The sequence below is a fragment of the Chiloscyllium punctatum genome, chromosome 36 (assembly GCF_047496795.1).
Source record: "Chiloscyllium punctatum isolate Juve2018m chromosome 36, sChiPun1.3, whole genome shotgun sequence".
Lineage (NCBI taxonomy): Eukaryota > Metazoa > Chordata > Chondrichthyes > Orectolobiformes > Hemiscylliidae > Chiloscyllium > Chiloscyllium punctatum.
The window spans coordinates 25606514-25618939 of NC_092774.1; the positions used below are offsets into that span (position 1 = coordinate 25606514).

Here is a 12426-nt window from a genome sequence, read left to right on the forward strand (position 1 = left end):
ACTGAGTTTGCACGTTCTCCCCGTGTTTGCGTGGGTCCCCTCCGGGTGCTCTGGTTTCCTCCCACAATCACAAAGATGTGCAGGTCAGGTGAATTGGCCATGCTAAATTGCCCGTAGTGTTAGGGTAAGGGGTAAATGTAGGGGAAAGGGTGGGTTGCGCTTCGGCGGGTCGGTGTGGACTTGTTGGGCCGAAGGGCCAGTTTCCATAATGTAATGTAATCTAATCTAATCTAATCACCGTCCTGCCCCCATCATACCCTTGTTCTGCAGCTCCCCCTGCACCCACTCCCAGTCCTGAAGGCAGCTTAGAACCAAAACGTCAACTTCTCCACCTCCTGAGACTGCCTGACTCATTGTGTTCTTCCAGCCTCCAGCCTGTCTATTTTGCCAATGGAGACACAGAGCTGGACAAACTTTTCCATAGTCTGTCCTCCCATCCCCTCGCCCCGGATTCACTCCCTCTCCTTTCAGTTACTGCAAGTCAATAATTAAACCCCAATTTGAAAAATAAATGGAAAAAAAGGGCAAGAAAAGAGTGCCATACTCTCAGATGTTGGACAGAGGACGGAAGTTGCAGACTGGGCTAAAGTTCAATCTTCATTCAGAGAGAGAGGAGCAACCGCAGCAGGTTCTGAAGCTCATGGTCCAACTTCCACATTCAGACAATAGGGGGCTTCTGATTGGCAGGAGGACCAATCCTCCTTGTGGTCCTCCAGGAGTTCCTATTGGTCCATCAGAATATAATCGCCCACCTCTTCTGCGGGCAACAAGTATGCGCAGTCTTTTGCTGACACCGGCAATTATGCGCAGTGCTTGTTGACACCGAGGAGCATGTGCAGTATACTCTGTGGGAATGGTGTCACTGACAGATTTTAAGTGTCCAAATGCCAAAAGGAGTTAAAAAGGGTAGAGTCGCAATTTTGTATTGCTCCTGCGGCTCGACATTTTATTCCTTTTGCATTTTGTCTGGCTACTCAACTTTTGTATGTCTTATCTCCAAGGTGGGATGAGGGTGAGTCCAGAACTAGAGGGCATAGGTTTAGGGCGAGAGGAGAAAGATTTATGTGGGACCTAAGGGGCAACCTTTTCACACATATGGTGGTACGTGTATAGAATGAGCTGCCGAAGGAAGAGGCAGAGACTGGTACAATTACAACATTTAAAATGCATCTAAATGGAAACATGAACAGGAAGGATTAAGAGGGTTATGGGCCAAGTGCTGGCAAATGGGTCACTAGATTAATTTAGGATCTCTGGTTGGCCTGGACTCTACAACTCCTTTGCTCTATTTCGACATAGATGGAACCAATTTCACAAGACTAGGAAAAGGCCATTCACCCCTTACAGCCTGTCCTGAGCTGTGGCCTAACTGCGCAGATTTCAATACAAGTTTCAGAAAGATTTCTTTTAAACTTTAACGATGCTTTCGGACTTTAATAATGTTTCTGAATGTATCATTGTAGCTATTTTCAATGTTGCAGATCACCCAATTCAGAATGTAATTTAAATGCAGAGCTTTTCTAACAATAGGTGTGAATTCTGTCTGGGTCCCAATGTCCAGTCAGAATGACATTCCTGTTAGAAAAGCTCTGCATTTAAATTACAAGTAATTCTGGGATTAATATACCAAAGAACAGAAACTCATTCTAAAAGATGAAAGATTTGATCTAAATTTGTTTACTGAATCACATCTCCATGACACTGGACACCTTTGGCTATAAATTCTGAATAACCTTATTCTGAACAAACACCTGATGAAGGAGTGGTGCTCCAAAAGGTAATGCTTCCAAATAAACCTGTTGGATTATAACCTGATGTGTGATTTTTAACTTTGCCCACCCCAGTCCAACATTGTTTCTAGTGAATACACCTTACTGCTGCCAGTAAATGAAATGACGCAGTACCTGCTCTCCTGAAAGAATTTACAAGTTCTAATGATACCAGCTACTTATTCACTGCTCCATCTGATACATGACATTGAAAACTTAGTGCTGAAGACTGAAAGAAATGAGCAGCTTTAAAACAAAAACCTCTTGGTTTCAATGAGAGTCTGAACATAGCACTAAGTTCAGGTAACTTTTATTGTGACCCAACGTTGTTACAGCTTCAGATCTCCCCCACCAAGGAAAAAGGCATAGAAAAAATAGTTGATATCTTTTAAACAACTAAAAGTTGAGCACACACAGTCCCCTTACCAACAACCAGTGCGACCCCCCCCACCCACCAAACCTTTCTTCATTATTGGTCAGCACAGAGTTGTCCCTTTGTAATTGGATCCTTAGTACATCCTTAATCCATAGGAAGTATTGCCTCACTTAGCAATTTCGATCCACACCCTGTCTCCAAGTTTCTTCCACTCAACTGTCGGGGTGGGGAGTGGGGGAGGGAAGAGGAGCACAGTGTAGAGACAACCACACTGTTGTGGGTCTGGAATCATGTGTAGGCCAGACCAGGTAAAGGATACAGCTGGGATGGCTGAGTAAATCCTTTCTCACAACGGCAGTTTCCTTTCCACAAAAGGGCAGGAGTGAATCAGGTAGGGTTTTCTCCCACCCCAACACCAAAAATGGTTTCATTGTTCAATTCTGACTCCAGATTTCTGACCGAATCCCAATTCAGTCATCTGCCGTGGTGGGATTCGAACCAGAGTCTCCCCAGAACTGGGTTGATAGTCCAGTCAATAATGGCACTCGGCCTTCGCTCCTTCAATCCCCCTGCGATGGGGCATGAACTCGCTGGTGCCTCTGCAGGTGGGAGGAGCGAGTGAAGCCCTTCCCACATTGAGAGCAGATGAACGGCCTCTCCCCAGTGTGGACTCGCTGGTGGGCCAGCAGGTTGGAGGAATGGCTGAAGGCTTTCCCACACTCTGGGCAGCTGAAGGGCCTCTCCCCTACGTGGACCCGCCAGTGGATCTGGAGGCTGGAGGCCTGCGTAAAGCCCTTCCCACACTCGGGGCAGATGAAGGGCCTCTCCCCTGTGTGGACCCGCTGGTGGGTCTGGAGATTGGAGGAATTGCTGAATGCCTTTCTGCACTTGGGGCAGCTGAAGGGCCTCTCCCCCGTGTGGACCCGCTGGTGCTTCAGCCTGTCGGAGGAATTGCTGAAGGCCTTCCCGCACTCAGGGCAGGTTAACGGTTTCTCCCCTGTGTGGAGCCGCTGGTGGGTCAGCAGGGCAGAGGCCTGAGTAAAGCCCTTTCCGCACTCGGGGCAGATGAAGGGCCGCTCCCCAGAGTGGACCCGCCGATGAGTCAGCAGGGTGGAGGAATTGCTGAAGGTCTTCTTGCACTCAGGGCAGCTGAAGGGCCTCTCCCCCGTATGGACCCGCTGGTGGGTCAACAGGTCAGTGGAATTGCTGAAGGCCTTCCTGCACTCGGGGCAGCTAAACGGCCTTTCCCCTGTGTGGACCCGCCTGTGTCTCAGCAGGGTGGAGGAATCGCTGAAGGCCTTTCCACACTCAGTGCAGGAGAATGGCCTCTCCCCGGTGTGACTGCGCCAATGAGTCTCCAGATCAGACGGGGCACGGAAGCCTTTCCCACAGTCACCACACTTCCAAGGTTTCTCCACAGGGCGGGATTCCTCAGGTTTCTCCATGGCCAAAGTTTCAGCAACAAACAAACATGTATAGAGCTCCTCCCTGCAGTGAATTCCTCTTTCCAGGCCGTATAACGGTTTCAGGCTCCACACTCAATGCGCTTCAACAGTAGGGTTTCTCATCCAATCCCACTGATACTGAAAACGTACTCGAAACAGGAACCAAAAAGCTTTGCACCTTCTCACAGAAGGATAGTCGAAAATTGTTGCGGTCCCAATGGATCGAGTGACAGTGAGACATTGATGTCAAAGTGAGGATTGCAGACATTGGAGAGTCAGAGTCGAAAAGTGCGGAGCTGGAAAAATACAGCAGGTCAGACAGCATCTGAGAAGCAGAAGAGAGTCGATGCTTCAGGCATAAGCCCTTCACCTGTGGTTTTTGAAACTCTGGACTTCAGATTTTCAATTACTCTGGAAAAAGAGATTACAAAAGTCATCACTGTCAGTCCAGGGGAGAAATTCAGAACAAGCTTCTTTGTGCGGAACATTCTTTTCTTTCGTTATTCCACAAAACCGAATGCATCATCCCACTCTTTCTTCCCCCCTCTGTTCTCACTCTGCTCTAACTAATTCTCCTGGCAGCTCATTCCATACCCCGCACCACTCTCTCCATGAAAATGGTACTCTTTTGGTCTCTTAAATCTCCACACCCCGACTCTCACCCTAAACCTATTACCCTCTAATTCTGGACTCCACCATCCCAGGGAAAATACCTTGTCTATTTACACGGTCCTTTCTTTTCATGATTTAAAATCTCTAAGGTCACCCTCAGTCTCTGGCACTAGGGAAACAGCCCCACCCGAGCCTGCTGTCCCTCCTCACCCTGTAATTAAGACACATATCTTGAAGGGCTTTTGCCCAAAACACTGATTTTCCTGCTCCTCAGATGCTGCCTGACCTGCTGTACTTTTCCAACACCACTCTAATCTAGACTCTGGTTTCCAGCATCTGCAGTCCTTATTTTTACATATCTTAGTTTGCAGAGTTGGCTCCCTCCCTGGATTCACTCTGGTTGCTACAAGTAAACTGATTTCCTTCCCCACTCCCTTCCCACCCAGGATAAAGAGTTTCCCAGAGGGAGGGAGATTCACCCTGCACAGTTTGCAGAAATCTCTTCCTTTCAGAAAATCCCCACAGTGTAGAAGCAGGCCATTCGGCCCAACAAGTCCACACTGACCCCCTGAAGGTTAACACACCCATACCCATTCCCCTACAGCTATTGCTCTACAATTACCCCTGCCTAATGCACCTAACCTGCACATCCCTGGGCACTATGGGACAATTCAACATTGCCTATCCACCCTGACCTGCACATTCCTGGACACTATGAGCAATTTAGCATGGCTAATCCAAATCAAGGCCAGTGAGCAATGTCATGACGTGGAAAGTGTTCAGAGAACAATAGAAAGGGACAAGGAGAGTAAATGTCCAAGCAATCAAAACTGAATTCTAAAGATGACAACAATTGAAACTAAAAATGGCGTGTCTGAATGTGTGCTGCATTGTAACAAAAGTGAATTAATTGACTGCACACATTGAAGAGAATAATTATGATCTAAGACTCCTTAGAGAGACATGGCTTCAGGATGACAAGGACTTGATTCTGAATATCAAAGGAATAGTTAAATGGGAAACTCGATAAAGGTAGAGGGTTGGCACTGCTAATCAAAGCACTGATCACAGGGTAGTCTGGTGTCAGCTTGGATTTCAGATGCTGATTTCGCTGTCTTCTGTTGGTCTCCCTGTTCCCACAGATAACATGTTGGCCTGTTCTCAGCTCTGCTGGCTTTCTGCTGAAACTTTAACCCCTCTTTTACATCTTCCAGAACAATAAAACATTCAGTTAATCGAAATCCAACCAACAATCTCCCAGCCTGTCAACCAGACAGAGAATGTAGTTATAGCAGGGAATCGAAGAAAAATGAAACCAAATTAGAAATAAATAGGTGCTCATGCTTAATGTTTGTTCGTTAGGAAGTAAATCAGAAATAGGGGTCTCCCAGGATTCGTATAGTGCCCTACTTGAGGAATTCTCTCCCCCTTACATCTAACTACTTAGTACCCACCTATGATTTACCCCAACATTTACACCAACAGAAATAAAGCATCTGTTATCAAATAAACTAACAGAGATATACAACACAGAAATAGACTTTTTCTCTAACTTGTACACACACAGGTCCATGGGGGTGAATTTGTATTTGCAGTATGATGTTTGCAGATATATTCTATTTTCCTCAAAAACATGCACAATCTGCAGGCAGTCAATACATATAATATTTTGTAAATTCCACTTTGATAATAGAACCAGTCTGACTCAAGATTGGGAAACAGTCAGACTCTGTCTGACCTTATACCTTTAATGCTTTGTCTGAACTGACATGTCACTTTTTGTTATGAAAACCTTAAGCTTTCTCAAAGGTCCCTTCCAGGAAGTTCTGGGATTTACATATTAAATGAAAGCTGCAAACCATTCTAAACAGTGAATGACTTAACAATCCCAGATTTGGTCAATATGTCATTTCAGTGGCAGGACATTGTAATGTTTTTATATAAACTCTGTGCCTTAGGACCTTCTTTTCCACAACCACCTGATGAAGAGGCAGTGCTCTGAATGCTAGTGTTTCCAAATAAACTGCTGGACTTTAACCTGGTGTTGTGAGATTTTTAGCTTTGTCCAGTTTAGGGGCGATTGACCATACGCAATTACCCATAGTGCCCATGGATGTGCAGGTTAGGTGTATTAGTCAGGGTAATTGTAGAGCAATAGGTGTAGGGGAATGGGCATGGGTGGATTACCCTTCAGAGCGTCGGTGTGGAGTCTTTGCGCCGAGTGGCCTGCTTCCATACTGTGGGGATTCTCTGAAGGGGAAGAGATTATTGCAAACTGTGCAAGGCAGCACAGGCGTAGTGCGGGCCAGCTGACTGGAGCAGGCGTAGTGCTGGTGCCTGCTGTTGGCCGTGCACTGCCCATGCTCCTCCCCCCTCATCCGCCCCGTGACACTGACAGGGCCATTGTGACGTCAACAATGTCGGAGTGAAGCTCGCTCCCTTTGGCAACTCTTCATCCTGGGATGGAGAGAGCAGGGGAAAGGTGGGATGAAGTTTGGTTTACTTGAAGCAACGAGGTAAAAACAATGACTGCAGATGCTGGAAACCAGATTCTGGATCAGTGGTGCTGGAAGAGCACAGCAGTTCAGGCAGCATCCAAGTAGCTTCGAAATCGATGTTTCGGGCAAAAGCCCTTAGCAACTAGAGTGAATCCAGGGAGAGAGCAGACTCTGCAAACTCAGGTATGTGTCTTAATTACCCGGGTGAGGAGGGAGAGAAGGATAGAGATTGGGAAGGAGGTGAAGTTTTCTGTTTTTACTTTACATTTTCTTTTCTACCCTGGACTGACAGTGATGACTTTTACAGTCTCTTTTTATTTGAAGATGTGAAGACAGAAGTTTCAAAATCAAGAGATTTTGAGGCCCGAAACATTGACTCGCTTGCTCCTCAGATGCTGCCTGACCTGCTGTGCTTTTCCAGCATTGCACTTTCCGACTCCGACTCTCCAGTGTCTGCAGTCCTCACTTTGACATCAATGCCCGAAAGCAACTCAAACCACTGGGACAGCAAGGATTTTCAACTATGATTCTGTGAGAAGCAGCAAAGCTTTTTGGTTCCTGTTTGAGTATATCTTCAGCATCAGTGGGACTGGATGAGAGACCCTACTGTTGCAGTGCATCGAGTGTGGAGCCCGAAACAGTTATACGGCCTGGAAAGAGGAATTCACGGCAGGGAGGGGCTCTACATGTGTTTGTGTGCAACTGAAGCTTCAGCCATGGAGAAACCCAAGGAATCCTGCCCCGTGGAGAAACCGTGGAAGTGTCGTGACTGCGGGAAAGGCTTCTGAGCCCCATCTGTCCTGGAGACTCATCGGCGGAGTCACACTGGGGAGAGGCCATTCTGCCCCAGGTGCGAGAAGGGCTTCAGCAATTCATCTCACCTGCTGACCCACAGGCGGATCAACACGCGGAGGGGGGGGACGAAATAGGCCCTTCAGCTGCCCCAAGTGTGGGGAGATCTTCAGCAGTTCTTCTGCCCTGCTGACCCACTAGCAGGTCCACACCGGGGAGAGTCCCTTTAGTTGCCCTGAGTGCAGGAAAGGCTTTACCCAGCCCTCCCACCTGCGGGTTCATGTGCCATCACAGGGGAACTGAAGGAGGGACTGCAGAGTGCCATAATCAACTGGACTATCAAACCAGTTCCAGGGACTCCTGGGTTTGAATCCCACCATGGCAGATGGCGGAATTGGAATTTGGTCAGCCATCTGGAGTTCCGAATCTAACGATGAAACCATTTTCGGGGGGGGGGGGGGGGGTGTGGTGGGAGAAAACCCCCAGCTGATTTAGTCATGCCCTTTTTAGTGAAGGAAACTGCTGTTGTGGGAAAGGATTCATTCAGTTGTCCCAGCCTTAACCTGGTATGGCCTGCACGTGACTCCAGACACATAGCATGTGGTTGACTCTACACTGCCTCCCAGGTGGTGAGTGGAGGGGGCTAGTGTGGGCGCTTTGACCTTGAGTTGTTTTAAAGAAAAAAAAATCAGCTACTTTTTCTATGCCATTTTGTTGGGTGGGGGGGGGTGGAAATCTGAAGCTGTAACAAAGTTGGGTCACAAAGGTTACCTGAACTTACGGTTGAGCTCAGACTCTCATTGAAAGCTTTGAGCTCCAAGAGGTTTTTGTTTTAAAGCTGCTCATTTCTTTAAACCTCCTGCACTAAGTTTCCAAAGTCATGTATCAGATTGAGAAGTGAATGAGTAGCTAGTTTCGCTAGAAATTGTAAACTTTTCAGGAGTGCAGGTACTGCATAGTTTCATCAGTATTATAAAATTTACTGGTAGCACTGGAAGGTGTGGGCTGTCTTCACTAGGAACGGCGTGGAGGTGCCGGTGTTGGACAAGGTTGGACAAAGTTAAAAATCACACACCAGGTTATAGACCAACAGGCTTACCTGGAAGCACTAACTTTCGAAGCACTGCCCCTTCATCAGGAAGCTGTGGAGCAGGATCATAAGACAACAGAATTTATAGCAAAAGATCACAGTATTATGCAACTGAGAGGATATATTGATCAAACCTAGATTAAGTTAAGTCTTTCATCTTTTAGAACAGGTTGCAGGTTTTAGTTCATTAATGTGTAAATCCCAAAACGATTATTAAGTCATATTCTCGAGATGACTTAAGGTCTTTTTTAAAAACAGGTGACATCTCAGCTCAGACAATGCATGAAAGGTGTGAGGTTCGAGTCTGTCAGTATCCCAACCTTAAATCTCACTGGTTCTATTTCCAAAGTAGGAATTTATAAAACAGTAAATGGATTGACTGCCTGCATATTGTGCACTTTTTTGTGCAAAATTGAATACATCTGCAAATACACCCCATCATTATATATATGTGTGTGTGCATGAGAGAGAGTGTGTGTGTGTGCGCGCGCATGCTTGGTAAAGTGTGTGTGATGGAATGTAAGCCTGTGAGAGGGTAGTGTGCTGGGGGGGAAAGAAGGGAGAAGGTGTGTGTGTCAGAGAGAGAGCGCGGGTGTACAAGAGAGGTATACGGTAGATAAAAGCAAGGAGTTGCATTTTGCTAAAATAAGGGCGGGCGGGACTGGTACAGTTAGTGGGTTATATTGTAGAACAGAGAGATATGGTGGGGGAGTTGGTTCAGGTACATAGTTCATTGAAAGTTGCATCACTGGTTGGGAGGTCGGTTAAGGAGGCATTCAGCACACTTACCTTAATTGTTCACATTGTTGAGTGTTGGAGTTGGGACATCATGTTGAGGTTGTACAGGATGTTGGTGAGGCCACTTTTAGAATATGGAGAATGATTCTAGTGGTCCTATAATAGGAAGAATTCTATTAGAGAGGGTTCAGTAAAGATTTACCAGGATGTTGCCAGGACTGGAGGGTTTGAGTTATAAGCAGAGGCTGGGACTCTTTTCACTGGAGCACAGGAGGTTGAGGGGTGACCTCATTGGAGATTTATAAAATCATGAGGGGTATAGGCAAGGTGAACATCAAAAATAGTGAGGAGCATGCAGTTATGTCAAGTGAAGGAGTGGGGGGGGGGGGCAATTGTAGCATTTGGACACTTCAAATCCGTCAGGAGCAGCATCTCCATAGCGCATACTGCGCACGTTCACCGGTGTCACATGCTCTTCGCTGTCTGCAGAAACTGCGCAAATCAATAGACATTAGGTGCAGAAGTAGGCCATTCTGCCCTTCGAGCCTGCACCACCATTCAATATGATCATGGCTGATCATCCTTAATCAGTATCCTGCCTTATCTCCATAACCCTTGATTCCACTATCCTTGAGAGCTCTATCCAACTCTTTCTTAAATGAATCCAGAGACTGGGCCTCCACTGCCCTCTGGGGCAGAGCATTCCACACAGTCACCACTCTCTGGGTGAAGAAGTTTCTCCTCATCCTTCTTCAAATGGACCAATGAGAAGCCAGGGAGGACTGCAAGGGGCCTGGTCCTCCTGCCAATCAAAGCCCCCCTATTGTCAGACTGCGGAAGGTGGACCATGAGCTTTTGAAGCTGCTGCTCCTCCCTCTCTCTCTGAATGAAGATCGAGCTTCACCCCAGACTGCAACTTCCTTCCTCTAACCACCATCGTGAGTATGGCATTCTCTTTTCTCACCCATTTTTCCATTTCTTTTTTTCATTCTAGGCTTCAATTTTTGACTTGCAGCAACAAAGAAAAGAAAGCATGTGAATCCAGGGAGGGGACAGAGTCGGGAAATGTTGGTCCACATCTGTGACTCAATTGGCAAACACATGGCAAATACAGTACCACAATGTGAAGTTATAGCCCTTGTTGTGTTAAAATAAACTGCCAAAAGGAGGTGCATTGTTTAAATGGCGATATATTGGGATGTGGAGAAAGTATGAACTGCAGATGCTGAAGATCAGAGTTGAAAAGTGTGGCATTAGAGAAGCACAGGAGATCAGGTAGCATCTGAGAAGTAGGAGAGTCGACGTTTCGGGCACGAGCCCTTCATCAGGAATGATGCATGGACGTACAAAGGGGCCTCAGCGTCCTTCTACACCAGTCAATGCCAGTTGTCAGACAGGTGCAGCAAGCAATCAGCAAGGCAAGTGGTATATTAGCAAGAGGAATTGAGTTCAGAAATGGGGATGTCTTCCTGCAGTTAGGGGATCATTGAATATATTCAAGGCTGAGCTCATCTGATTTTTGAACAACAAAGTGGATGTTTATGGGGGAAAGCAAGAAAATAATTTTCCCCATAACCAGTACAGAAGTTACAGAATCAGACAGCACAGAAACAGACCCTTCAGTCCAACTAGGCCATGTTGACTATATTCACAAACTAAACTAGTCCCACCTGCCAGTGTTTGGCCCATAGACCTCAGAACTTATTCTGTGTACTCATCCTTTTAAACGCTGTAACTGTACCTGCATCCACCGTTTCCTCTGGACATTCATTCCACACGCAAACCACTCTCTTTAAACAAAAAAGGTGCTCACGTCTTTTTGAAATCTTTCTCCTCTCACCTTAATTTGCTCCCTTATCTATGCCTCTCATGGTTTTGTAAATCGCTGTAAAGAGAACAAAGAACCTTACAGCACAGGAACAGGCCCTTCAGCCCTCCAAGGCTATGCTGATCCAGATCCTCCATCTAAACTTGCCGCCTATTTTCAAAGGATCTGTATCCCTTTGCTCCCTGCCCATTCATGTATCTGTATAGATACATCTTAAATGACTATCGTTTCTGCCCCTACTGCCTCCGCTGGAGATGCATTTGAGGCACCCACCACCCTCTGCATAAAAGAACTTTCCGTGTATATCGCCCTCAAACCTTTCCCCTCTCACTTTGAACTCATGACCCCTAGGAATTAAGTCTTCTCCTCTGGGAAAAAAAAATTCTTCCTATTCACCCGTTTTGTAGGCCTCATTCACCCCCCTCATTTCCAACGAAAATAATCCTAATCTCCTCAACCTCTCCTCATAGCTCGCGCTCTCCATATCAGGCAACATCCTGGTGAACCTCCTCTGCACCCTCTCCAAAGTATCCACATCCTTCCGGAAATGTGGTGACCGGAATTGTACGCAGTATTCCAAACATGGCTGAACAAAATCTTAAATAACTTTAACATGACCTGCCAACTCTTGTACTCTGCCAGATGACGGAAAGTATGCTGTATGCCACCTTGACCACTCTGACATGCGATGCCACCTTCAGAGAACAATAGACCTGAACACCCTGATCTCTCTGTACATCAATTTTCACCAGGACTTTTCCATTTACAGTATAGTTCACTCTTGAATTGCATCTTCACAAATGCATCACTCGCATTTGTCTGGATTGAACTCCATCTGCCATTTCTCTTCCCAACTCTCCAATCTATAATCTGCTACTCCACCAATCCGAGTGTCATCTGCAAACTTGGTAATGACGCACTCTACATCTTCACCTCTCAACTTCCAATGCTCCAGTGAAAAAAGTCTCAGCCTATCCATCAACAAGTGTGAATTCTGTCTGGGTCCCAATGTCGAGTCAGTCTCACATTTTTGTTAGAAAAGCTCTGCATTTAAATTACATTCTTGAGAAAGTTACTTAAAAACAGGTTCTGGGATTAACATACCAAAGAACAGAAACCCATTCCAAAACATGAAAGATTTCTCTCTAAATGGTTTAATGTATCACATCTCCATGACACTGGATTTGTTTGGCAATAAATTGTGTGATCATGGCCTTACTCTCCACAACCACCTACTGCTACTGCTTCCAAACAAACCTGTTGGACTCAAACCTGGTG

General features: G+C 46.3%; 1 protein-coding gene across 1 annotated transcript in view; it reads right to left on the reverse strand.

Annotated features, from left to right (window-relative positions):
- Window positions 1-2063: 2063 nt before the first annotated feature.
- Window positions 2064-12426, reverse strand: part of LOC140460924 (uncharacterized) — a 43485-nt gene continuing 33122 nt past the window's right edge. Inside the window, exons 3-4 of the mRNA XM_072555653.1 lie at window positions 6127-6155; window positions 2064-3486 (exon numbers count right to left, since the gene is read on the reverse strand). Of these exons, the coding sequence (XP_072411754.1) occupies window positions 2706-3486; window positions 6127-6155 (810 nt within the window). The 3' untranslated portion in view covers window positions 2064-2705. The remainder of the gene's footprint in view (window positions 3487-6126; window positions 6156-12426) is intronic.